Raw genomic sequence first — 26093 nt, 5'->3', positions numbered from 1 at the left:
CCAGCATTTCCCTTCTCTTCATTATTGGTACAAGTGCAGCATCTAAAGGAAGTATTTAATATTTGAGCTGAGCCTGTCCTCCCCTTTCCAGAACCTCAAAAACCAACCCAAGGGCCATGTGCTTGTAACTAAAAAAGGGCAGAGGCAGTTGCATATTGAATGGTTTATTTTAGGTTCTTTCAGGCCTGGACAAATGACCTGGTCTCCCTGGAAAAGGGCTAGCAGACTTCCCTGCCATTTAAAAACTGCTTTTGTTCACATGATTTTGTTTTGAAATGAGGAATTCCTCTTATTTAAATAGCTTTTTAGAAGTGTATATAGCAGCAGTATGGTACAAAGATGAGTATTTTCTTTTCACAGTACACACAGGTTAGTATTGCCACTGAGAATATGCCTTGAAAAACAGCATTCATTCTGTATTACTGATCCACCCAGAGTGTTCATAAACCTCAATAAATTCAATACCCAGAATTTAAATAACAAAACTGCAAAGTGTCAGGTATCATTCCAGAATTGGAATTACAGTAGGTCCCACATTTCCCCCAACGCTGGCGCTTGGCCAGGCAGGTGCATGCTGCTCTATATACAGAACAAAAACCCCCAGAAGCAAATACATTTTATATTAAATATACATAAATAGCAGGAGTGTGACTGGAGAGCCATGCTTGCATTAATACTGAGTCTGTGCTGGCAGAGTCCTTTACCAGACACAGGGACAGGCGAGTCCTGAGCCCACCCATGGCCTGGCTGGGCTGGGCAGGGTCTGTCCCACACCCAGCCCTGCTGGATGCACACTGGGAACAGGGGCAGTCACAGCTTCTTCACCTTGTCTTTGTTCTTCTGCAGCTTAGTGTGCACCACCTTGAGAGTAGTGAGGAAATTCCCAAGGAACAGCAGCAGGAATGTGAAAGCCAACACAAAAACCTGAAAGGGAAGAGGAAGCAGCGTTTATTACCTTGTGATATTACAACATGGATTATATTCAGCACTGCTGGGCTCTACCAGACACAGAACAGGCTCTGTGCTGCATTATCCTGAGATATTTAAATGCAGTCAGATGCCCAAATATCTTTCAGGATGTGGTCAAGCACCCCCTCTGCCCTGCTCTGTGCTTCTTCTGAGCAGAGCCAACACACACCTGCCATTCTTTGCATTCCTTGTGCCTTGACAATCTGAAAAGAGTGATTGCATTGTATAGCTGCCAGAACTGCAGAGGGGAAAAGAAAAAAGGCAATTTGATTATGAGCAAAAAGAATTAAGCCTTGGAAACGTTTGTCATGGCTGATCCAAAGCACCTCTGGGTGGTGCAGCAGCAGACACTGCACCACAGAGGGAGGAGGGGATCTCCCAACTTACATGCCCAAAGAACAAGAAGGGAAGGAGAAAGGTCAGCCCCCGCCACATCCAGGACTGGAATCCTTCTGGAAAAGGTTGACAGAAGAGTGTGAGCACAGAAGAGCCAGGACTGAACCTGCAGCTCCTCCCACCCAGATCACCACCATAAGGGCTATTCCTGTCAAGTGAAAAGATTTGTTTGCAATTGGGGTAGTTAGAGGAGGATAAAGTTAGGGATGACCAAAACCTCCATCTTAGTCTCCTCAAATGCTGACAAAGATCAGATTCCTCTGCTCCTGACCTACAGGACCTGAGGAGGGGGATAAAAGTCTCACTGCCCATCCTGCCTTGGGACACAGGCAGCCAGGCAGGGGACAGCTCTGCCATGGGGGGCACACAGCCCTCTCCCTCCCTGTCACTGCACCCCAAACCTGTGCAAAGAAAGCCCAGCAGGACAGCTCACCTACTGTAAGGTCCAAGTGGTTTCTCTCCCCCAAAGCCCGCAGCCTGTAGAGGCAGCCCCTTTGGTAATAATACTGCAAGAACTGAACACAGCCTGGAGAAGGAGAGAGAAAACATCACTCCATTGGTTATTCAGAAATATGGTAAGTATCAAACTACTTTAATCATCTTTAATCCAACAGCATTTAATTATTGCTTATATTTCTAGATTGCATATTTGTACACTATCTTTATATTCCTACAGTTTAACATTCCAGTATTTACCAAATGAAAGTGTTTTCTTTTAAGCACATATGACACAAAATGACTTTACCCCCTGAATTAGCAAGGTAAGATATACTCACTCTGAAATATTGAAAATGCTAAAAATTGACTGCGAAACATCTGATACATGAGTCCATCGGGCCTGGAAGAGAACATGGGGAGTTCCATTAATCTGCTAAAAGCATCCAATGCATCCAGCCCTTCCCCTTCTCCACCAGGCCTGATGCCATTAGCAAACAAACCAGCAGCTGGTGCCCAGCCCATTCCACCCACTGGGAGCCCTGAGAGGTGCTACAGCCACAGGAAGTGCTCTCATTGATTAGGTTTCCCCTCTCTAACAAGGATAAATGCTGTGCCCTCTCATCCTTTATCAGCTTTCTCCAGGCAGCAAAACCATTCAGCGTCGTCTGCATCGAGAATCCCAGCACTGCAACAGGGGGTGGTTGTGCTGCTTATCCTGAGGGCAGTTCAGGATAGATGGAGGGCAAGGACTGCCTGCCCCAGCCACTGTCAGCCCCTTACAGATTCAGGGCAGAAGCTTCTGTTGTTTTAAACCAATTTTTAATCATTAACTCATCAGTTCATGCCCAAGTTGAGACAGGCTGCACAGGGGTGCATCTTGGGTTGTCTGACCACCACGCATTGCTAGGGGGTAACTTGAATTTTTGGCTTTTAACTCTCTAATCAAGGCTCAGTAAAGGCACCAAACATCCATTTTGTGGTGTCCTTCCTCTATAGCAAAGTGCTGCTTGTTTCCTTAAGTACAGAGACAGAAACTGGGAGACTTGCAGAGATTTTGCTATCACCAGCCCTACTACTGCCCTACAGCCACAGGGTTTGCATTTCTTTCCTTTTTTTTTTTAACCAGCAATGTAAATACAAACTTACAGTGTTGTATTTATCATTGAAAACATCTGTAACATCAAACAAATATTAAGGCTGACACGCTGCCATATGTCCTGTGGCCACAGCTTCATGGTCACACTGGATTTAAATGCCCAGATGATGTAAACACCATGAAACAGGCTTGAAGCACCTCGAGCAGGCAGGAGCAGACTCACCACGTTAACATCACTCCAGACAGGAACGTGGAAACGTAGTGATGAGACACCCACCAGCCTTTGATCCTGAGCAGTAAAAAACATGGCAGTTAGACAAGAAACATGGATTTCAGCATTAAGTCCAGCCTTACAGGCAAAAAATGATCCAAAAATGGGAACAAAGCAGATGTCCCAAATCAAGCACAAGGGATGCTGAGGCATTTCCAACCAAAGAAGTGTGACCTCTAGCACAGGGCAGCACACACACCCCAGGCCATCTACAACCTACAGCTACCAAACCCAGCCAGCACCTTGCACAATAACTTGGGGACTCTCAGGAACTGCAGCTGTTCTCTCCCCAAACCTCAGGTGCCCTTGGAAGTGACCAGGGAGGAGGAGAGAGACAGAGACTCTGCAGAGAGGCCATCAGCATCTTGGATTTGCTGGGCTTCAGTGCCAGGCTGAATCCCCTTTTGCTGCCTGGTTCTCCCTAAGGACATTCCGTGCTTTCATGGTTGTGCAGGGGGCACTGTACCTTGAGCCATTGCTAATGAGAATGCTCTCCCGTATCGTCAGCGTGCAGTAATACCACACCAACAGAAAGTTAAACACTTCATCTGTCACCCTGGTAAACACAAAAAACACACAGTAAAAAACCCTCTTGTTAATTATAATGACGCATTTAAAAAACCACGATTTTTCCTAGATGAAAACCTGCCTAAGTGAGGATATAGACACAAAGTCCCATCCTGAACATCTGTAACCCAGAGGCAGCACAGCACACACGGCCAGCACTGCCAGGCTCCAGCCCCTTCTACCCCGGGATCCAACCCTGCAGATCCTGAGCTGATAAGCAGGTATGCAGGGATGACATTAAGTGCTGCTCAAGGAGAGAAAGCACCACAGAAGCAGCAGATGATCCAATTTAGAGAGGCCTGTCCAGGCTAATTCAATGAGGAGATTCCATGAGATCTATATCAATCCAATCAACTAAAAGAATGGAAGAGCATTATCTGGAGCAAAACACCAAAACTTTATTTTGCCATTTGCAAACTCCTGAAGCAAAGGGGACTTGGGGCAGCATCACCCCTGGTACAATCCTGCATTCATTCAGACACACAGAGTGGAAGTGCGTGGCTCCAACACCTTCCTGGTTTTTAAGTAAAATGATAATGGAAGCTTGTTGGTGCTCAGACACTTTATCACAACCTAGAGGTAATGTTTCAAGTCTGATTATTTCACACAAATTCTTTTTTGTTGCTTTTGTTACCCAGAGCTGCAGCACAGTGTTGGTCCCCGCCTGGGACAGCCCACAAGTACAACCAGCAGTTTGTTCCCAATGACAGCACGATGCCAGAATAACAACATCACTTTTTAGCATCATCAGGAAACATGATGTTGGACTTTCCTTTTAAAAAGGAAAAACAACTGGCTAAAATACAACTCCTGCCAGAGTTGAAGAAGAGCAGGTGTCCTACTGCCCAACTGCTCAAAGCCTAAACAGCACCTGAGCTGTCTCACTGTCCTTGACAGGACGTAAGATAAGTCAAACCCAGCACAATTTTATGCAAAACACTTGATAAGAAATAAAAATGTATCTTACCTGTAGTGGAGAAAACACCTGCAGGCAACAGCCCCCAGTAACAAGATTATTGTCAGATAAAGTTTGAACTTCTCATACTCGTCCTTGTATGCAAACCTGGAAGGAAACAGGTGCCAGTTGTGGACACAAAGAGATGTTTGACTGGAATGTGGCTTCACCTTTTCATGCCACATACAAAGCCAAATACCAAGCCCAGAGACAGAGGTTTTGCTGAAACCCTTAGAAAAGCAGTGGAGAGTGGTGAAAGGCAGTGTTCTGCCTGCAGGGAGGGTCTGTCTCAGCTGCAAGACAATGCCCTAAGTCCATCAGAGCTGGTTTCTGGGATGGCATGACAAGATTTTAAAAATACATATATATCTCCATTTTCTGGAGCACTGTATGCCTAGATGTCACAGCACCATTTTTCAGCACAAAAAAAACTCCAAACACTTTTACAATTAAGGCTACAGGCTGAGCTGGGCTTAAAACCAAGTGATAAATTGAATTAATTGGAGGTACAGAAGATGTCAGCTTATCCCCATGTCATAGTCCAGTCACCCACCCTCAACATTTCACTCATCAGGTCTAAGAGGAACCCATTCCCTCTCTGGGCTCCAGTCCATACCCACAGCTGGCCCCAGAGAATCCCAAACTCACACACGTGGGGAGGCTCACTCACTTTGCCTGGTTGCTCAGGAGAGTGACATTCACATTTCCCAGCACCAGATTTAAGTACAGGCTGGAAGACAAAAGCCAAGAGCAGACCCAAGTAAGTTGTTTTATTTGAACACCACAGGATGATCTAGAGAGAGGTGATGAGACAGTGGCTCTGCCAAAGCCACATTTGCTGGACATTTTTAGTTAATACAAACTGGAGAGAAAGACCACAGAAAAGGCTTTACACATGGAAATATTGGTCAGCACTTCCCAGAAGTTACTGAAAAGCCTCATTTTCCTGGTCCCTTTTTTGCATTACAGTCTAAGGGCAATATATGCAGTATGCACAGGCCAAACCCAAACACAGGGAGGATTTGGAAGAAAAGTTTATGTTAGAAACTTCTGAGGGGTTGCAGCATCACAAAGTCCTTGACAACTGACATAATTCTGTCCTAGCAACCCCGCTTGAAGGAAAAGTTAAATTGGTTTAAAAAATATTATTAAAAAAAGAGAAAAGTCTTGCTCTGATTCAGCCCTCAAAAAAATTAGCCCAGGAAAACATCAGTGTGGAACAGTGAACTGCACAATCCCTTGCCAGTGCAGGTTACTGTCATTTTAACAGAAAACCTGCACTGCCCACACACATTTACATCCACTCCCAGCTAATGAATTCTGTGTACAACTGACACAGCAGCTCAGCAAGAGATTTATGACTAATCCAATTTTACATGTCTTTCTTCAACCTTTTCCTTCGGGAACAAAGAGCTTTTCTGTGAGCATTTAAAATCCAAAATTCCTGGAGCACACAAGCCTCCCTGGTGGAGCACATACCCGTTCCTCTTGGGCAGGTAGGCTTCCATGTCAAAGAAGGCATTCTGCCTCTCCTTGATCTGGCTGCTGATCTCCTGAATGAGAGCAAACTCCTCAGGACTCGCTCTGGGCTTGCACCTGCAAGAACACAGAAACAAGATATTCCTGTTCGTGTTTTCACCTCCTTTTTATTTGAAGGAAAATAATGTCATAAAATCCAGGCTGTTAAAAAGCTGGCTCTGGGAACTGATGCTTTGCTCCTTTATTTCTGAGGAACCATTTGGCTTATCACGACTTTATTTCACAGGTTTATGCTGCTGTAGGTTACTTCAACCAGCTGGTTTATAAATCAGCTTCTCTTTCCATCAGCTCAGTGACAGGATTGCATGGGAATATTTTGTTTTTCTGAAGGAATTCTCTCCACCCTGGGAACTCTGCGTGTGGTTTCAGGCATTGCCCTTGCAGAGGCTGCAGCTCTTCAGGTATGAAGTATTTCAGGATCTAACAGGACACAGAGCTGATGATTTACTGACAAACTGTGGTTTTAGTAATTAATGTTAACCAGGGAGCAGTGAGCAGCAGAGCCAGCAGCCTGTGGTGTCAGAGGTGCTGCACACAAGGAATTCAGCCCATGGCTCCTGGGATCAGCCAGGCAGCCAGAGACAGTTCCCTCCTGTAAATCTGCCCAGGAGCAAGTCACACCTTCAGGTTCAAGGGCTGATGCTGCTCTTCCAGTGCAGTTACAGAGCAAAGCATTGCTCACCTGGCACAGCCAAAAGCTGCACAGCCCTGCAATGCACAGCAAGCACTGCAAGCAAGAAACCCACAGCAGCTCCCTTAAATGTCTTTATTTACAGGGCTCCCTCTCTCATGCAGTAATGAACAATTACTTGGCTGTAATATGGAACAACTTTAGCACTGCAACATAGATTGTCTAGTAAAAGACAATCCAAGCATTTCAGCCCTTGGGAAGGAGAACTATCCCATCCCATCCCATCCCATCCCATCCCATCCCACCCCTGCCTCCTCCACCCTCCCGTTACCGCTGCAGGCTGTGCTTCAGGTCCCTCAGTGTCTTCTTCTGCCGCTGTATGGAGCTGCTGCAGGCTGTCTGCAAGCTGGTGACTTCTTCCAGTTTCTGCCTGTAAACTTTGTGTGTTTCCTGCAGGAGAAGAGGAGGTGGTTGGTAGGAAGAGCCCTCCTAGGTTATTCATGGCATTTGTCCCTCACCTCCAAGGGAAACCAGGAAAATCCTGGTTTTATGGGATATAACAGGCACCCCTTTAACAAGCAAGGAGGGGAAGATGCCAAACCAGCACAGCTACAATAAGGCTTAAATGGACACTGATGAAATTCCCTGCAAGAGGAAAAGCATCCTCTACACTCATCTCATTGCCTCTTTAAAGAGCTTTCCCACTCAGGAGCTTCTCACTGCCATCCCACCCTGCAATGAAGCCCCTAATCCTTGAATCCCCTAATCCTCCATTTGATCCTGATCCATGCCCATCAAATGGTGGCTGAATCACAGAGCAGGCACTCCAATTTCACAGCCAGATTAAATCTTGGAGAAAATAAAGGAGGACCTAACAGAGTGGGGGAGGGAAGGGAAAGACACAGCACCAGGCATAAATCCATGGCTGAGGGTTTAGGCACCTCTGGCCATCACTGCCATCCCAACCCCACAGATATTCAAGCAACCTGCTGCCCCATATTCTGGTTTAAAGAGCTGAACTGATGTCCCTGCCTGTGGCCTCAGATGCTCCCTGGGAGGAACTGCTTTATCACAGCTCACTGGTCCCCTGAAGCCCCCAATTAGTGCTCAGCCATAATGAGGACACGTTCACCAACTGCAGAACCATTGAGAGGAAACTCTGCTCTCACCCCTCCCTGCCCTTAGCTCTGCTTTTCCACCCTTTGCAAGGATTTCACCCTTTCCCCATGAGGGAGGTCCCAGGAAGGGCTCTCCAAGCACCAAGCAATGACCTCTGAGCCAATTTGAAGACCTATAATAAATTGGAAAACAGAGTTTGGAGAATTGGTGCCAAGAGAGTGTGGGTTACACGGCTGCTTCACCTACCAACACCAAGAACCACAGGAAATTCCCACTGCTCTTCCCAGAGCACAAACATGGTGGTGAAACCACACAATCCAAACCTTTGCTCTCCTCCTTGCTAGGACCCACCTGGTAGCTGTTCTTTATTTACAAGAACATCCAAAACAAGCTCCAGTGTCTGATGTAAAGACCTTCATAACCAAACTAACCCCGTACAGGCACTGCAGCTCTCACTGTTTCAGGCTCACTTTGGTTTTGCTGAGCACACCTCTACAGCATTAATCCTCACACCTCGACCACCAGCAGCTGGCACCCCACCAAAAAGTGCTTCTACTTTCCTTTTCCAGGCGGGGATACTGAGGCAGGGACAATCAATCACTGACATTTACTGTGTTTAGGTCAGACTAAGGCAGGGAGTTTGTCGAGAAGGTGCACACAGGAAACAAGTGACCAAAAAACCACTCCAGATGGGCTCCCCCAGCACCCAACCCTCGTTTCTGCTAACAGGAGTACAACCTGAACTGAGTTTTAATTAAGAAACAAGCTAAATGTGGAGATCACACTTTTTTTTTGCATGCACGTTCTGTTTAACAGTCTAAAAGAGGCTAAAACAGCCTCCAGAGTGAGAACAGCCTGTCGTACTTTAAAACCGGCTTTAAGATTTTAAGCACGTGTATAGGTGCAGCACTGATGACAAGCAGGGAAGGAAAGGAAGGTTTCTGGAGGTCAGAACATCTTGTAGAACAGCTCTTGGCCCCCACTCCGAGACCTTTCTGCCCCTCAATGCACTTTTGCAAGATGGAAAAACAGCGCTTGGACCCGGCGCATCCCACCAAAGGAGATCAGACCCGGCCAGGAGCTGCCGGCGGGACAGGCGCTGCCCGCGCTGCTCTTTGCAGCACAACCGCGCCGCGTCCCCTTCTCCCATCCTGCCTCCAGCACCGGGAACCGCGGCACCGCATCGCGTTGCATCCTCAGAGGGACCCGGGGCACGGCCGGGGCTCGGAGAAGCGGGGCCCGGGCTGTGTGCGGGGCCGAGCAGGGAGGGATGCTCGGGATCCCCGCTCCGGGCGGGCACCCCGCGGCCGCGGCGAGGGCTGGGGGAGCCCTCCCGCACCTCCGGCCCCGGGGATGCGGCCGGCCGTGGGGAGCCCCGGTCCCGCTCCTACCGGGCGGGGCGAGCCGGGGCCGGCCCCGCATCGCGATGCGAAGCAGAACCGGCAAGGGCAGCGCGGGGGAAGCCGCGTCCGCGCAGGCGGGGGAAGCACCGCGATGCCCCGCGGGGCCCCGCCGCTCACCTGGAGCTGCCGGAACTCCTCCTCCAGCTCCCGCCACTCGCCGAGGCTCCGCTCCAGCTGCTCCCGCATGGCCGCGGGGCCGCGCCCGCTCCCCGGGCCCCGGCGCGCGCCCGCCGCCCGCACCCCCGGGCCCGCGCGCCGCGTGCGCCGCTGACGTCATCGCGCGCGGTCATGGGCGCGGCCCCGCCCCCGCCCCCCCTCGCCCGCCTCAGGGGAGGGACCCGTCAGGTGAGGGAGCGCTCCGGGCTGGGCTCGCCTCGGGCCACAGAGCCCCCGAGGCCGGAGATTCCCCTCAGATCAAGGCTCCCCTCAGGTGCGGGCTCCCCTCCTGTGACGGCCCTGCTCAGGCCCGCGATCCCCTCCCGTGATGGTCCCCTCAGGCGCGGTCCCCGTCAGGCCTGTGTTCCCCTCAGATGGCGGGGTCCCCTCGGCTGCTGCCACCCGCCCTGCCCCGGTCACCTCCTGGAGGCCCTGCACCTCTCCTGAGCCCCCTTGTGTTGTGGCAGCACCTGAAGTGCTCCGTGGTGTGACATGGAAGCATCTTCCTGCCCTTTCAGGATGGTTCATCACACACGGAGCTGAGAGTGGAGATAAAACCCTCCGTTGCACAGGGCCAGCTCCCTCAGAGAGACCTGGGGGCTGAATCTGAGGCAGCTCAGCCCTGCAGCTCCCGGACCTTGGTCACAGGTCCTTGGTGTCACAGAAGATGACAAGGGGATTCCTGATGTCTTTATTTTTACAATAATTACCCATTCAGCAGCTGGACTGGCCAGTTGTGAGCTGGGCCTGATGTTCTGGGGCAGGGTGAGAAGAGTTGTAAATGTTGACACCACATCCCGTGAGTTGCCAGTTTCTTATGATGTAAGGGTAGAAATTGGCAAAGAGGAAGAAAAGGGAAGGGGAAGGACGCAATAAAAAAAAGATACAAGAGAGAGGAGAGGGGAGGGGAGGAGTGAAGTAAAAACACAATTGCAATGCTGTCTTTTCATGAAGAGTGTATGTAGGATCCTTGTTCCTTGAATTTCATGTAAACAACCAAAAACCTTGGGTGTAGAGACACTCCTCAGTGTTCTCGCTGTCCCTGGTCCTTTTCTAGGTCCACTGTTTGATTTTGTATATTTTTTTCATACATTTGTGGGTGGACACCTGAAATGCCGTTGATGAGCTGCATTCAGTTTCCAGAGAAACCCTCTCAGAACTTGCAGTGGTTTGGGATTTCTGCTGGTTTAAGAACCACCAACCCCAGGGATGTTGCATTGTCCCTGCTGCTTCTCCAGCGAGGCTGTGATTGTGCAGAGATCAAGCACGTGTTGTGGCAGGTCTTGGTAATCTTGAAGTAGAAAAATAAACTAACCAACATAATAGAAATGTCACAGCAATTTATTATGTCTGTATTAAATTTGCCTGGGTTCTAGCATTTGTCCACAATCCTATGTGACAGGACTGTGTGTTGCAGGAGGCCTGGATTTTGGATTGCTTTGGAGGAAGGAGGATCACATCTCAGACCGGAGCGTTAACTCTGCGCTGGACCCGTGCCAGAACTTTCCAGTTCACCACAAGGTTGGAATATTCCCTGCCAGCAAAGTTATTTTTCCTTCCCACATGAAAACATTCCCTCCACCTTTGCAGTTCTCTGTCAGCTCAGTTTATCAGCACCCCTGAGATGTAGCTCCATCTTACCCCTTGCTGCTGAGGCTGTGGTGCTGACACCCTCCTGCAGATCTGGAATCCAGAAAGTAAAAACACTTCAACATTTGTAGGATTGCTTGTGTCAGTTCAGGAAAAGGTGTTTTTAGAAGACATCATAAATTGTCAATAGCCCTTATAAGTATTCCTTTCACTGCTGGTCTGTAAGCCTCAAAGAGCAAAAGGAAACTCTTATCAGATATGAATATTTGTCCTGGGCTGGAATTCTGCAGGCTGATGACATTTAGTCAGGGCTGTGGTGTGAGTTTCACATACAAAGGCAGGAAATGTTGTGCATTTCCCACTCAGAGCCCTGCTGGGCCGGCCACAGAGCTCTCCCAGAACACAAGGGATTTATCCCAAACTTTCCCACCTCTCTCCTACACCTCTGGACAAGGAACAATTCTCACACATGTTGTGGCTGTGCATAATGATTACCCCAAAAGATTTCTTTCAACTTTTTAACTACACCATGCTAATTAATATTCATTCAAGAGATCTGCATTTTCTTTCAAACAGAAACCCCAAAAACATTTAGTTAAGCACGAACATTGTGAGGGTAGCAGCGCTGGCCTTACAGCTGGCTCTGCATTATTTAACTTTGCACTATTATAAAATAGTTCAGAATTACCTGTAAGCTCTCCCCACCCTGGGAGGCTGTAGCTGTTTGTATAATCTCATTATTTCAATCTCATCTTTGTGAATGGAACCAAAGTAAGCTGAGATAGCAGGGATCCCCTCAGCCCTGGGTGGGGAGCAGGGCTCTGATGCTCCCACACCTCTCCTGTCTTCACTTGTGGCAACACATGAGGATTGCTGCTTTTCCTCTGAATTTCAATATTTTATGATAATTTTTCACGGTATCTTGCAAGTTTTAATGGCTGTCTTCTGCTGCCAGAGATCACCTAAGGCCATTGCACCACAAATTTGCAAACATGGAATCTCTGGTTTGCCTTTAATTAATCCCCAGCTCACCAACCTTTCACTGCCAGAAAACGTGTCTAAGAAATGGAGTTCATAAATCAAGTTAAGGATCACAGAGAAATTGTGGCTGTTTGTTCTCTGGGTGTTGCATTTTGTTTGAGTACACATGGTTATATATCTGTACAATCACACGTGAGCTCCTTTCCTTCACCCTCCAGTCTATTCCTGAATGCAAATTCCATTCATTCTTTCCTCTTAAGATAATTGAGCTGTTTCCTTTGATGCTCTTCCCCTGTCTTAGAAATGCAGATTCTTTCCAGCACAGCAAAGGAGAAAGGACAAAATCTAAATGCAGATGAGTCCCTATTGTGACACCAGGTTACAATAAGCCGTGATAAATAAAATACTTGGCACATGTTTCAGCTGGAGATTCGTACTGCTGATTCATCTTGTATTCATCTGGATTTATCCCTCAATTAAAGAATAAATTAAGGATTTGAAGTGAGGCATTAGCTCAAGTATGGCCAAATTTATCTGCCTCCAATGATAAGAGTCTTGCAAAGCACTCCATGGTCAGGAATTGTCAGCTTTGGGTGACTTCAGGAATTAACACCATGACTTTACCTTTAAACCTCTGCCTTGTTGCAGGTAGCTCAGCAGAGACCAAGAGCTGTAAATCACAGCAACAGGAGCTCGTGGGGAGAGGGTATCTGTGTCAGCTCCCAGGACCCCAGCCTTGCAGCCTGCATGGCTGTCTAAGTGCCTGAACATCCCAGATAACCCAGGGCTTTAACTTTAGGTTGTTTTGCTGTAAAACCAACATGGTTTTTATCTTGAGATAACTGCTCCCAGCCAAAAGGAGAGAAGAATTTTAAATGCTTTCCCACAAGGCTGCCTCTTAAGCCAGAGGCACCAGGTGAAGTTTACACTTCAAACCTTTCACTTCAATCCCTCCTAAATCCTGCTAATGACAATTCTTTAGAGCAGAGTGCTGGGGATGCTCCTTCAGCTCACCAAAACGGGCTTGGTTGGAGTCCAAGACCCTCCCACCTCCTCCCTGGCTTTTCTTTTGAGTATAGCAGCAATAAAACACACATCTGAGCATCCCACTTCCACAGTATGTTGTTGTCACACTCTTCACCTTTAAAGAATTCCAACATATGTTTCCCTAAATGCTTTTTCTCTATTTATTCTACGAAGTTCCCAGAATAAATTTAATTTATTGATTTTGACAGTTTTCAGTTGGTTTGGACATTTCACTTGGGTGATTCCCCAAGCTTAGTGCAAGCAAACTCAGCTTGGAGCAGCTGTCTCCTTTCAGTGCAAAAATGATTGGTTTCTGATGTAGATACTGTGGGCCTTGGGCTATATATATATATATATTTTTTTTTTAAATTAATGGTTTTTTAAATCCTGCCCTTAAAAGTGGAAAAAATAAAAAGAAAGTGCATAATCTGTCAGAGGACCTTGCTGCAGAAAGGTGTTCTGGGCATGTTTCCATGCACAAACTCCCAATGCTTGGTTTGCTCCTCAGTGTGTCCAGCCTAGAAGTGGAGTTCACTGCAATGAACTGTGGGCTGAATTACAGCATAATTTACATGAATGAACAGATTGAAAAGCTTCCTTTCAGTCTTTTTTTTTTTTTTTTTCCTGCTTAAAGAAGTCTTTAAGTTCTGCCTCTCCTACATCCCTGGAAATGCCTGCTAGCAGCTGCCATCTTCCAGTTCATCTAATCTAACACAAGAAATTCCCTGTGTGTGTTTTCCCTTGGTACAGATCTCCCTCCATCATTTCCACACCAGCTCATGTTTTCTGTGGAGCAGCCCTTCCTTCCTTCCTTCCTTCCTTCCTTCCTTCCTTCCTTCCTTCCTTCCTTCCTTCCTTCCTTCCTTCCTTCCTTCCTTCCTTCCTTCCTTCCTTCCTTCCTTCCTTCCTTCCTTCCTTCCTTCCTTCCTTCCTTCCTTCCTTCCTTCCTTCCTTCCTTCCTTCCTTTCCTTCCTTTCCTTCCTTTCCTTCCTTTCCTTCCTTTCCTTCCTTTCCTCCCTCCCTCCCTCCCTCCCCTTCATTTTCCTCCACCTGATTTCCCAGGCAGTGCCTTTGGCTCCATGGCCCTTACATGTGCCACGGGAAATGGAATATTTGCCTTTAGTCAAACTCACACTTGGAATAAATCCATTCTCTGTCCTACCTGAGCATGGACACAACGTTTAGCCCCATTGAATGCCTCAGATATTGCAGATTACAAAGGACACCCTTCAGGGAAGGCTGAGCTGTATCTCGTCTTTACAGAGGCAGCTGCTTTGTTTCATCACAAGATTTCCCACCTGCCTCAACATTTTTACCTCACAGCCTGCAGAGCTGTGCACAAAAAATGTGGTGAAAGGATGAGAATCAAATGCATTCGGCTCATGGGAGTCGTACGAGAGCTGTGGTGTGATACCAGAAATGTGCACAGGCAATTACCCATTAGGGAAGATGATTACAGACACCCATAAGGCCAGAGTGGCAATCCCTGCTCACCACGGCTGTGGAAGAAGTGTAATGGATGAGGGAATTAGTGTCAGGTTTATTCAGATTTCTCCTTTAAGACCGCTGATGTGCATTTTCAGGGGCTCTCTCCTATTTCTCCTGACATTTGCAAGGCTGATTTATTTGTTACTCATCGGTGCTGTAATCAGTGCTTTCATTTCCAGCCTTCTGCTGCTGGGCGTGTGAAAAACCAACCAGAGGTGAAGCCCTCGTTGTTTATCAGCACTTTATATTCTGCTGGAGCATCCCGGGCTCAGGGCACGTATCCGCACAGCGCTGTGCGTGGCTCCGGTGCTCCGGGAGGGGAGCAGCGTGCGGTGCCGTGTCCCAGCCCGCCGCTGTCCGCCCGGGGCCCTCGGCGCTGCAGTTTGGCTCTGAGTTGCTATGGCGACCCCGCCGCCGCCGCCAGCACAGGTCGGTGTCCGGTCCGGCCCTCGGCACCGGGGGCGGCGGGAGAGCGGCGGGAGAGCGGCGGCCGCGCTCCGAGCCGCTCTGCAAACCGGGCTGGGGCGCTGGGGGCTTTCGCTCGCCCCGCTGCCCTCCTGCCCGGGCCCCGCTGGGGAGCAGCAGCGACAGCCGCCCTGAGCATTCCGCTGGCTGACAGCGCCCTGGGAGGGGAGGGTGACTCCGCTCGGCCGGTGGGTGCTGGCAGAGGGACCCCGCTGCAGGGCAGTGCCGTGTGCTGGGTCACGGCAAGGGCGGAGCTCGGCCGGGGCACCCTCGGGGCCGGGGCAGTCAGGCTGGGTGCGCGGGGGTGCGGTGCCAGGCGGGGTTCTGCCAGGGACAGGCAGCAGCCCGTGTGTTCCCCTCCTTGCTCTTCATCAAGTTCAGATGTAAGGTGGAGAAAAGTGGCTACACCTCATTGCTCTGAAGTTCCTAAAAGAGCCATGGAAAAAAAATGGGCTTCCAGCAGGGCCGTGCAGACCAAAGCTGCCTTTTACCAGAGACCCGACAGAAGCCGCAGAGCAGCGTCTGGAGGGGGGCGCGGGGTCTGTGCGAGCCCCATCCCCAAGGCTGGGCAGAGGCGCACGGGAGCGGCCGCGCCTCGCCCTCCGCACCGAGAGCTGCGACCGGAGCGGCTGCACCGCCCGCCTCTCGCTGCCAGCTCCCCGCGCCCTGGAGTGGGCGGCTGAAAACATCCAGGGAGGCGAACACCGACTGCGTTATCACTTACGCAAACCTGGCATCGCTGACGTACATTTAGAAGGGGATTCGGCAAATAAAGGCGGCTCCCGGCAGCCCGCATTACCTCGGGTGCTCTGCGCGGGCTGTGCCTCGCAGGACATGGCGAGCAGATGGGGCTGCCCCCGCAGCTGGGAATCCTCCCTGCGGTTTGTAAATCCTGAGCTTTGAGTTAAAGAAGTGGTGGGAAGTGTTGGTGGGAAAGCGATGCTCCCATCTGGCAGGGGTAGAGAAGAGGCTGCTTGTCTCAGGCATGGGCTGCTCAGAGGTCATGGCCGGTGTCAGGGTGGGTACAGATTGCTGTAGCTCGGCTCTTCTGCTTCTCCAGCGAGGGCAGGACAGGCCCAAGCCAGCAAAGAGTGGCACGGTATTGCCAGCCATTGGCAAATATTGGCAAGACCCCCTTCTCCAGGAGCAGCAGGACTCAAAAGTGAGGGAGGAACTCAGCAGTTCTCTCACAGTGTATCCTGCGTTTGCAGTGCTGGAAAAACATCTTCTGTGGTGGGCTGTGACTCCTCCATACCGAGGGACAGATCCTGTCCTCGGTGTCCTCTAACCAAGACTCATTCTGAGCACATAAGTACCTGCATTCAGCAGTGCTATCATTCCAAATAGTAGTTTACCATTTCCCACAGCTGAAAAATGCAGAACTGAGGTTGAACTCAAACAGTATTTTCTTAGTTAGAATTTCTAGCTTTTATTTCCTAGCAAGGACCTAAAGTACCTTTCTTTCTCCCTCTCCTCCCAAGGCCCAGGTTTTTCCCCCTGCCGGGCTCCCTGGCACCCGCAGCACAGGCGTAGCAAAATCACTGGAAATGGCTCAGTCCAGCGGATCAGGACAGAAGGGGGAGCCCAGGAGACAAAATCGGAGAGCATCCCCCCCCGCCGGGCTCCAGCCCAGCTCTGGATGTTAACTTCAGTATCTTTAGTTGCCTCCTGTTTGTTGTATATCTGTGCATGGCTCACAAATACTGTTCTGCCTGTACCTGCCTTAGTACTTTCTAATTTATTGCTGCTAATAATTTGTTTTCTTCTCCAGATACCAGCAATATGCCCGTCATAAAGTACCCGAGGCTTAGAGACCCTCTCTTTTATGAATGGGACAGGAAAGCCCAGAAATGTGGATTAAGACACACAATTTATGCTGTAAATGGGGATCAGTATACTGGAGAATGGCTGGACAACTTGAGACATGGTAAGATAGATAATTTTGAGAAAAAATAGCAGCTTAGATGTGTTTACAAAGGTTCCTAGGGATAGGAAGTGGTCAGTGGTTCTGTGGGCTCTGTATGCTCCTGGAAGAGCATTCATGTAGGACTGTATGTACACACACACACACACACACCCCCATATATATATTTGATATATGTAATGCAAAAATGCAGAAACCTTTCTAGTAGGTAACTTGAAGAGCTTTTGCATGCACTCAGGGGCAACCACCCAAAATATCTCTATTACAGATGTTTAAAAATCCTTTCCAAATAACAGCAAACTGAAGTCAGCTCCATGCACTGGGATGTGCCCTGGCTGCACAGTCCCTGGAGCTCTCTTAGCTCCTGACTTGGTTCCAGGAATCTTAATTTATTCCCAAGATGTGGCAGGAGCTGCAGGGGACAGAGCAGGAGGAGACCCTGTCCAAGGCAGGAGCAGCCAGAGCAGGACAGACTTGTTTACAAGCAGTAAACTGAGGTTTGGAAAGATTTCTGCATTCAGCAGAGGCCACACAGGAAGCCCCTGATCAAGATTAACGATGGTTCCAACTTGGGAAGCTAAACTGAATCCCAGACATAGGCCTGACTTTGTGCCTGGGATGGAGCACAAGGGCAGCCCTGAGCACCCTCCTCCTAACCATGATGGTGTCCCTGTCACCCCTGTTGTTTGTTGAACAGGCAAAGGCACCCAGATTTGGAAGAGCACAGGAGCAATTTACAGCGGTGACTGGAAGTTTGGGAAGAGGGACGGTTATGGCGCATACAGCATTCTTGACCCAGAGACCAAGGAATACAAGAGGGTGTACACAGGCTGGTGGGAAAATGACAGAAGATGTGTAAGTGAGATTTTCTGCCAGCACTGAGGCAGTGGGACCAAAACATGGGGAAGAGTTGGGTGCACGTGTGCAAGAAGATTACTTAAAATACTAATTTTCACAATACTGAGGCTGAATTGAATGGTCAAGACTAAAAATCCAAGATTTGTATGGGGGTGCCATCTCCTTCCTGGAGAGGGATTCATCCCCAGCCATCTGCTGGTTACCAGGCTCAGCCTGAGCTGCCACCAGCTGCCACAGAGCATTGGTTACTGCTCAGACCCACCTGCAGCTTGGCCAAACACGATGGGAAGTTTGACATCCTGTCTCTTAATCCTCCCCACCCATCCCTTTCACTACTCTTGTCCTTGAACAAGTCAGAGGAACCTGTATCATAAGCTCTGCCAGAAAATGCACCTTCTTCTGGGAGTTTTACAAATAATAGGCAAATAACTTGAGTTCTTTTGGAAATCAGGCCTGTCATATTAATCAGTTTTTCCTAAAAGGAACATAATGAGAAAGTCATCTGGTAGAAGTGGCTGCAATGTAACGTGCAAAATCCTTGTAGGAACGTTTTTGGATCTGCCAATGGAAACCTTGTGTTTGTCTTTGTGTCTGCTCTCAAATCAAACTCATCTCCACCAACGCTTTTAATGGGCGTGTGGCTCCATGGCTCCTGTCTCTTGGAGGAGCTGAGCTTCCCTTCCTGTTCTTTAAGGTTAAATTTTCCATAATTGAGCTTGGGTGAAAGATTTATAATGACATCCAAATATCACTAGGGTTGGGTTTTCTTCTTAGAAGTTTCCCCCTTACATCCATGCAATTTAATAAAATTAATACTCAGAAAAATCAGTTGTTTCCAGAACTGGTTTTATTATTTGTTCAGAGAAAAAAGAACACTTTATTCCTATGGGAAAATGTGTTAGTGATATGGAAATATTTCTTATTGGTATCACTCCCTGGCATAGGGGGTAATTCAGGACTTCTCCTAATGGCAAACATACATGAAAAACCAACAAGGGGAGGAGCTGCCCAGCCTGGGACACACTGAGCTGGAAACATCATCAGGGTTGAAAGAAATGAAATCCCTTGTTGAAAGACACATCCTTTAATTCTGCCTTTCCCCAGGCAGGTTTATATACTTGTAAAATCCACTTTTAGCTAAATATTAGCAGCAATCATGCCAATAATAACACACTGAGATATAAACCCAAGGTTTTGTCAAGGGAATAAAACTGTTTGCCAAAAAAAAAAATCCTGTACTACCACATCTCATTTCCTTCAACACAAGAACAGCCCTGGAGCTGGGCTGCCAGCAGCCACGTGTCAGAATAATAAATAAAGGAATATTCTATCAAAGTGATGTCCCAAAATTGAACACTGACCCCTTTCAATAGAGCAGCTCCTAACCAGCCATGTCTGTGCTGCTGTCCAGGGCCGGGGGACGTTCTTTTACCCCAACGGGGAGCTCTACGAGGGCGAGTGGAGCAACGGCGTGCGGAGCGGCTGGGGAAAGATGCACTACAAGGACGGCTCCACCTACGAGGGGCACTGGCTGATGGATCAGCCCAACGGGCTGGGCCTGCTGCAGCTCTGTGAGTACCGACCGCCCTCACTCACCCTGCCCCCTCCGAGCTGTTCGGGGTCGTGCTGCTCTCCGGGTGTCTCTGCCAGCCAGGGTTCTGTGCTGCGCTGCGGCCTTGGGCAGCACTGACCCTGCCCCGTGCCATCCCTCCCCTCCTGGGCTGCAGCGGGAGGCAGCACGGGCTGAGCAAGGGCCGGCACTGCTCAAGCCCATAAGCCCACACGCATGAAAGCTTACTTTTACTGTGATTTACATTTAAATGACTGGGATGGTTCGGGTTAGAGATAATATACTGTTGGGTCAGAGAAGAGCAAATCTCTCTTTTCAAGGCAGGCACTTTGCCAGACAGGCTTTCTAGCTCTGAATACCAAAGAAGAGTTCAGTTTCCAGCAGAGGAAAAAAACCACAACAACATAGTTTTCCTTTTGAGCTCACTCCATCCCCTCTGTCTACTTCCGACAGTGGCTTGTGTTGAGTGAACACAGGGGTTTCATTAGTACACAACCCTTTTCCATAAATAACCCCAAGTACATCATGGATTGGGAATGTTAGGGCCAATCTCAATGTAAATACAGAAATTTAATTTTTTTTCCCTTATTTTCCTGGGAGTCTAACACATTTTCCCCCAAAGCAAACAATCCCAACAATCTCTGCAATACCAGGCATGGCATTCCAAGAACATCTGCATAAACATTATCTCCATATTATTATTCATCTATTCTATCTTTTTTTTTGCTTGAAAGTGATCTCAAGGCTAGTAATTAGCTAAGCAAAGCAGCTGGGAGGAATGAGCCTGACCTTCTCTGCACACCACATGCATGACTGTGCTCCCTGCACTGCCTGGAAAGTCACTTTGGACCGATGGCTCATCTGGATGAAATCAGCACCTGCTTCCAGGGGGAATCTTGCACTGATCTGCTGTGTTCCTGTCAAAGGCCCTGTTAGTTCTAAACTAACAGCCCCTGCAGGCTGAGCTGTGGCTGATACACCATTTCAGAGCTCACTCGCCTCCAGCCTAGCCTGCAACTGATTGTTAGCTGGATTCCTTTTGGTTAAAATTAGCCAGAGCAATTATTTCATACCCACAAGCTTAATGCATTCAGCTCAGCTGCTGGAAGTGCGCCCACGTGCCGGCAGCTTTGCCATGTGAAAGAAAAGGAGTTCTTCAGTGGAGGTCACGATGAGCTGCAGCTCAAGATTAAATTGCTTGTAGTGGCAGCATGCCCAGTGAGGGTGAGCTTGGCTGGGAGCACTGCACTGATCTGCTGCCTCTGCCACATCCATTCCCCAACAGCTTTGTACCAGAGCACTTCACATCCACAGGGATGGAGGTTCTGAGCAGCACAGCCTCGGGTGCTCTGGGAGCAGAGCAGATGGGAGCAGCCAGGCACCACAGTGCACTCAGGGTGTTCATTGCCCCCTCCTTGCAGCCAGGATTGTGGTTTTGGTGGTTTCTCACTTGGTGGCTGGAGTGCAGAAGCTGAGCTGCTGCCAGCCTGGACAAGGCAGCTTGGTGTAGCAGATAAGCACAAAATCAGATCAGAGTTGCAGATAACCATCACCACGGCTCCAGCCTGTAAACCAGACCCTGCCTGAGCAGCCCAGCAGCCAAATTCTCCAGAAGCCTTTTGGGGCTTCCCCTCTTCCCTTACAGCATCCTGGCAGGCCCCAGTTATCTCTGCAGCACTGTGGGTGGTGTTTCAGCCACTTCTTGTGATGAAGAATGGCAGAGTTCAGCTGAGACTCAAAGGTATTTCCACTAATATGGTTAGAAAACCCCATGGGTTTGGACTTAGAAACACTGTATGTAGGAAAAGGGGTGAGCAGAGGACTCCTATGGACAGCAGGGTGGTCTGGACCTGTCCCAACCCCCAGCACCACCATGGGTATGATGCCCTTTCTCAACCAGCATCCATACATCAGGCTGCTCTCTTCCCCTTGCAGCTCTGCTTTCCCTGTTAGTGATGGATGGGTGGATTCCTGGAGAGCAGCAGAGAGCCCAAAAAAAGCCTCTCTCAACTTGCAGAAAAATGCCAAGAGAAGCAGTACAGCTGGAAAAACAGCCTGTAACTGACTGCCAGAACCATTCAGACTCTTGCAGCAATTCTCACCCCGTAATTCATTGAGGAAAAACTTAACTAAAAGTATTCTTTGAAATCAAGATTATTTTGACTGGACAGCAATCAGTGCTCTGTTCCTTGCCCAGACAAGCAAACCTCTTCAAGCCAGAGATCCTGTGTTTGCAGTGACAAATCTGAAACTTGTGTCCTGTAATTTTTCATGTTGTGAAGGGTGACTCAGGGACCAGTCCCTTACCTTGAGCACACTGGCTCCTTGTGTCAGCAAAAAATGAGTATCACTGTGAAAACAAAGCAGCTGAGCAGAGTCCTGGTTCCAAGTGAGCAAGGGTGGGCTCCTTCTGCAGCATTTTCTCCCTCTGTGGCACAGCAAATGGAGCACTGCAAAATTAAAATGACACACAGCACCACAGCCACCTTGAAATTACCAAGAGGAGCCAAACACGTGATCTTCTCCTCTGCTGGTTTGCTCTGTTGATGATTTAATTTGTAACCTCTTAACACAATGGTGCAAATTTCAAGGTCTGTCCATGTATTTAATTGCAGCAAATGGAAATCGGTACGATGGAGGTTGGAAAGATGGCAAGAAGCATGGCCCAGGGAAATTCTTCTACCCAGATAAGGGACAGCTGCTAGAAGGCATCTGGGTAGCAGATATACCAAAGTGTGGAGTTCTGGTTGAATTTGGCAGAGAAGAGGCTCCAGCCCCTCCTGAGCTTCCACTCCCAGAGGTAATTGCTTGGAAATGTTGGTGTTTGTATTCATCAGTGCTCGGGTCAGCTCTCCAGGTAGTATTTCACTTCTCAAGAGATTTCCCCCATGGGGTGTGTGCTCAGAGCCTTTTGGCCAGCAGCATCCTAAATGGCCCCATAGGGACTAACAGCTCATGCAGCCTCTGCTGGAGCCTCCCACCTGCCTCCATCTGAAAAAACACAGTTCCCATGCACCAGAACTGCTCAGAGACCTGGAGCAGCACAAAGGAAATAGGGACAATAGAGGCACAGACAATAGTGGGATTTGTGTCAAGATCAGATGATTTCACCAAGCCCAGCTGCTGAGGCTGAGCAGACCCTGCAGGGCCAACAGCAGCTCTTTCCCCAGGTCAGGGACTCACCACTGTCCCCAGCAGCCCCGGGGGCACAGGGGTGTGTGCAGCTTCCCAGCTGGGCCCAAGGGGGGCAGATGGTGTCCTAGAGCCCTCAGCCTCTGCTCCTCTTTTCCCTCGACTGACACACACTGCAGAGGGGGAGCCAGGCCCTATCCCCACCCCAAGGACTTGGTGAGACACAGAGACACTGGTGGGACACAGAGACACTGGTGGGACACAGAGACACACTGGTGGGACACAGACACTGGTGGGACACAGACACACTGGTGAGACACAGAGACACACTGGTGGGACACAGAGACACTGGTGGGACACACAGACACACTGGTGGGACACACAGACACTGGTGGGACACAGAGACACACTGGTGGGACACACAGACACACTGGTGGGACACACAGACACTGGTGGGACACAGAGACACTGGTGGGACACAGACACACACTGGTGAGACACAGACACACTGGTGGGACACAGAGACACTGGTGGGACACAGAGACACACTGGTGGGACACAGACACACTGGTGAGACACAGAGACACTGGTGGGACACAGACACACACTGGTGAGACACAGACACACTGGTGGGACACAGAGACACTGGTGGGACACAGAGACACACTGGTGGGACACAGACACACTGGTGAGACACAGAGACACTGGTGAGACACAGACACACAGGTGGGACACACAGACACACTGGTGGGACACAGACACACTGGTGAGACACAGACACACTGGTGAGACACAGAGACACACTGGTGGGACACACAGACACACTGGTGGGACACAGACACACTGGTGAGACACAGACACACTGGTGGGACACAGACACACTGGTGAGACACAGACACACTGGTGAGACACAGACACACACTGCTGGGACAGAGACACTGGTGGGACACAGAGACACTGGTGGGACACACAGACACACTGGTGGGACACAGACACACTGGTGGGACACAGACACACACTGGTGGGACACAGAGACACTGGTGAGACAGAGACACACTGGTGGGACACAGAGACACACTGGTGGGACACACAGACACTGGTGGGACACAGAGACACTGGTGAGACACAGAGACACTGGTGAGACACAGACACACACTGGTGGGACACAGAGACACTGGTGAGACACAGACACACTGGTGGGACACAGACACACTGGTGGGACACACAGACACTGGTGGGACACAGAGACACTGGTGAGACACAGAGACACTGGTGAGACACAGACACACACTGGTGGGACACAGACACACTGGTGAGACACAGAGACACTGGTGAGACACAGACACACACTGGTGGGACACAGAGACACTGGTGAGACACAGACACACACTGGTGGGACACAGAGACACACTGGTGGGACACAGAGACACTGGTGGGACACAGAGACACTGGTGGGACACAGACACTGGTGGGACACAGACACTGGTGAGACACAGACACACTGGTGGGACACACAGACACACTGGTGAGACACAGACACACTGGTGGGACACACAGACACACTGGTGGGACACACAGACACACACTGGTGGGACACAGAGACACTGGTGGGACACAGAGACTGGTGAGACACAGAGACACTGGTGGGACACAGACACTGGTGAGACACAGACACACTGGTGGGACACAGACACACTGGTGAGACACAGACACACACTGGTGGGACACAGACACACTGGTGGGACACAGAGACACACTGGTGGGACACAGAGACACACTGGTGGGACACACAGACACACTGGTGGGACACAGACACACTGGTGGGACACACAGACACACGGGTGAGACACAGACACACTGGTGGGACACAGACACACTGGTGGGACACAGAGGAGGCACTGGTGGGACACAGAGACACACTGGTGGGACACACAGACCCACTGGTGGGACACAGACACACTGAGCCTTCAGCCTGGCAGCCACTGGGTCCTTGCACAACACTTTGGTGGACAGGAGAGCCTGTCCCCAGCTCTGCGCCCTTGGAGGAAGAGGAGATGGGAATCAGCAGTGAACAGATGTGAGTCCAAGTGAGAGCTGGCCCCAAGAGTCTCAGCTTGAACCCTCATGGTGTGCAAACCACAGATGTGAAACCAAATAGTCAGTGCAGGATGGGCTGGGGCAGCTCCCCCTGAGTTAGAGGCAAGCAGGACCACCCTGGATAATCACAGCTCAGCACTGCCCCAGTAACACAGGAACCCACCCACCTTCCTCTGGAACAGGGACAGGGCTGTTCAAAGTGACACCAGGCACATGCAGCCTTCCAAGGCTCACAGCTGCTACATCTTCATTGCCTCTATCTTGTCAAATCTGCTTTCTATAGCCAAAGGCCCTTTGAGCACAGTTTTGATGAACCAGTTAATCCTGTAAGTACCAGGCACACCCAGAGCAGTGCAGAATAATAAACCCCAAATACCTACCAGAGGAAAACAATCTCTATTTTGAAAAGAGTGAAAGGAGCAGCACTTCTGTGGCTAAAAATATTTACTATATGTGGTTTGTCAAAGGTCACTGAGAAGAGCCTCAACAATCCAATGGCCTGGGATGAACTATGGGTACACTAAGGCAGGATGTGCAAGTCTGGCTGTTTATTTAACTCCCTGAAGACCAAGTGATGATCCAAATCTCTTCTGCTCTATAAGCAAAAACAAAGCATCAACTTTCACTGCTGTTATTGTGCTTTCAATGGGTAGAGATCTGTTGATCTCAGAAAATGAAGTAATTGATAAAAGGAGAAAAACTGAATTCAGGTTTTCATAAACTTTTGTCCCCACCACCCCCTTTATTATAATTATAGGTGAGGCCTAACAGGCTGCAAATCAAAGCCACTTTTGCCAAGAGTGTGTTTTGTTAAAGTCACTCACACAGAGCTATTTCAAGGAGATAAAGTGATGTTCAGCACACTAATAAAATTAGGGGAGTGTAGTTGTTTCTAAATAATTGAAAGACTGCAATATGAGCTGAAGTCCTGATACGTGGGAGACTCAATAATGCTCAAGAAATTAAGATCTATAAAACCTTAGGCTTCTTCAATTACACTGCATAACTGATTTGTATTCTTTTCATTTAGATTAAACTACAAGATCCAGCTGGTGTTTTAGCAGAGGCCCAGGCAATGTTTGATGACAGCCATAATGAATAACCAGATGCTGAAGAAAAAAAAAAAAGAAAAATTCAAGAACACGATCCTGGGTTATTTATTCCTTGGAGTGTCAAACCCACCCCGTGGTTTTGGTGTTGCAGTCTCAGCCTCACCCTTCCCTCAAGGCTGCTCAGGTACACTTCCCTCTGCAGTGCCTTTGCCCAGTAGCCTCCTCCCATCCCCGTTAGTTTGGAAAAGAAAGGGAAAATAATAATGGGGAAAACCCAAAAGACAAACACCAAAAGGATGGAAAAGAGGCAGAGTGACTCTTTGCTCAGCTCCTCTTATTCCTCCTGCTAAGAAATCACACTCCTGGTGAT

At 49.2% G+C, this 26093-nt stretch overlaps 2 protein-coding genes across 9 annotated transcripts; one reads left to right on the top strand and one right to left on the bottom strand.

The window, feature by feature from the left end:
• Positions 1-148: 148 nt before the first annotated feature.
• On the bottom strand, positions 149-9634 carry TMEM120B (transmembrane protein 120B). 2 transcript variants are annotated; one of them, XM_074554721.1, is made up of 12 exons: positions 9502-9634; positions 7194-7312; positions 6172-6288; positions 5363-5422; positions 4705-4800; positions 3637-3726; positions 3123-3188; positions 2142-2203; positions 1799-1891; positions 1357-1421; positions 1135-1207; positions 149-924 (listed from the first exon to the last, which is right to left on the bottom strand). In XM_074554721.1, exons 1-12 carry the CDS (start codon positions 9568-9570, stop codon positions 848-850), a joined length of 987 nt encoding a protein of 328 aa, XP_074410822.1. In that variant the 5' UTR covers positions 9571-9634; the 3' UTR covers positions 149-847. The 2 variants fall into 2 exon arrangements, with proteins under 2 accessions (XP_074410822.1, XP_074410821.1); XM_074554720.1 differs by having other exon boundaries at positions 1139-1207.
• On the top strand, positions 9602-25848 carry MORN3 (MORN repeat containing 3). 7 transcript variants are annotated; one of them, XM_074554724.1, is made up of 7 exons: positions 9602-9729; positions 10958-11061; positions 16862-17017; positions 17712-17869; positions 19284-19443; positions 22058-22242; positions 25702-25848. In XM_074554724.1, the coding sequence occupies exons 3-7, from the start codon at positions 16873-16875 to the stop codon at positions 25771-25773; spliced, it is 720 nt and encodes a 239-aa protein (XP_074410825.1). In that variant the 5' UTR covers positions 9602-9729; positions 10958-11061; positions 16862-16872; the 3' UTR covers positions 25774-25848. The 7 variants fall into 7 exon arrangements, with proteins under 7 accessions (XP_074410825.1, XP_074410824.1, XP_074410830.1 ...); XM_074554723.1 differs by having other exon boundaries at positions 9616-9814; XM_074554729.1 differs by lacking the exon at positions 25702-25848 and adding an exon at positions 25139-25304 and having other exon boundaries at positions 9616-9814.
• The last annotated feature ends 245 nt before the right edge of the window (positions 25849-26093 follow it).

Source organism: Zonotrichia albicollis, chromosome 18, assembly GCF_047830755.1.
Source record: "Zonotrichia albicollis isolate bZonAlb1 chromosome 18, bZonAlb1.hap1, whole genome shotgun sequence".
Taxonomy (NCBI): Eukaryota; Metazoa; Chordata; class Aves; order Passeriformes; family Passerellidae; genus Zonotrichia; species Zonotrichia albicollis.
This window is presented reverse-complemented; position numbering and strand designations above follow the sequence as displayed.

Excerpts from the sequence above, each read along its gene's own strand:
- MORN3 (XM_074554724.1), top strand. The coding sequence starts at position 16,873 with ATGCCCGTCATAAAGTACCCGAGGCTTAGAGACCCTCTCTTTTATGAA. Across the intron at positions 17,018-17,711 it reads GCTGGACAACTTGAGACATG|GCAAAGGCACCCAGATTTGG; the intron begins GTAAGATAGATA and ends TTTGTTGAACAG. Across the intron at positions 17,870-19,283 it reads GGGAAAATGACAGAAGATGT|GGCCGGGGGACGTTCTTTTA; the intron begins GTAAGTGAGATT and ends GCTGCTGTCCAG.
- TMEM120B (XM_074554720.1), bottom strand. The coding sequence starts at position 9,570 with ATGCGGGAGCAGCTGGAGCGGAGCCTCGGCGAGTGGCGGGAGCTGGAG. Across the intron at positions 6,289-7,193 it reads CTGAAGCACAGCCTGCAGCG|GTGCAAGCCCAGAGCGAGTC; the intron begins GTAACGGGAGGG and ends GTGTTCTTGCAG. Across the intron at positions 2,204-3,122 it reads TCTGGAGTGATGTTAACGTG|GCCCGATGGACTCATGTATC; the intron begins GTGAGTCTGCTC and ends GTTCTCTTCCAG.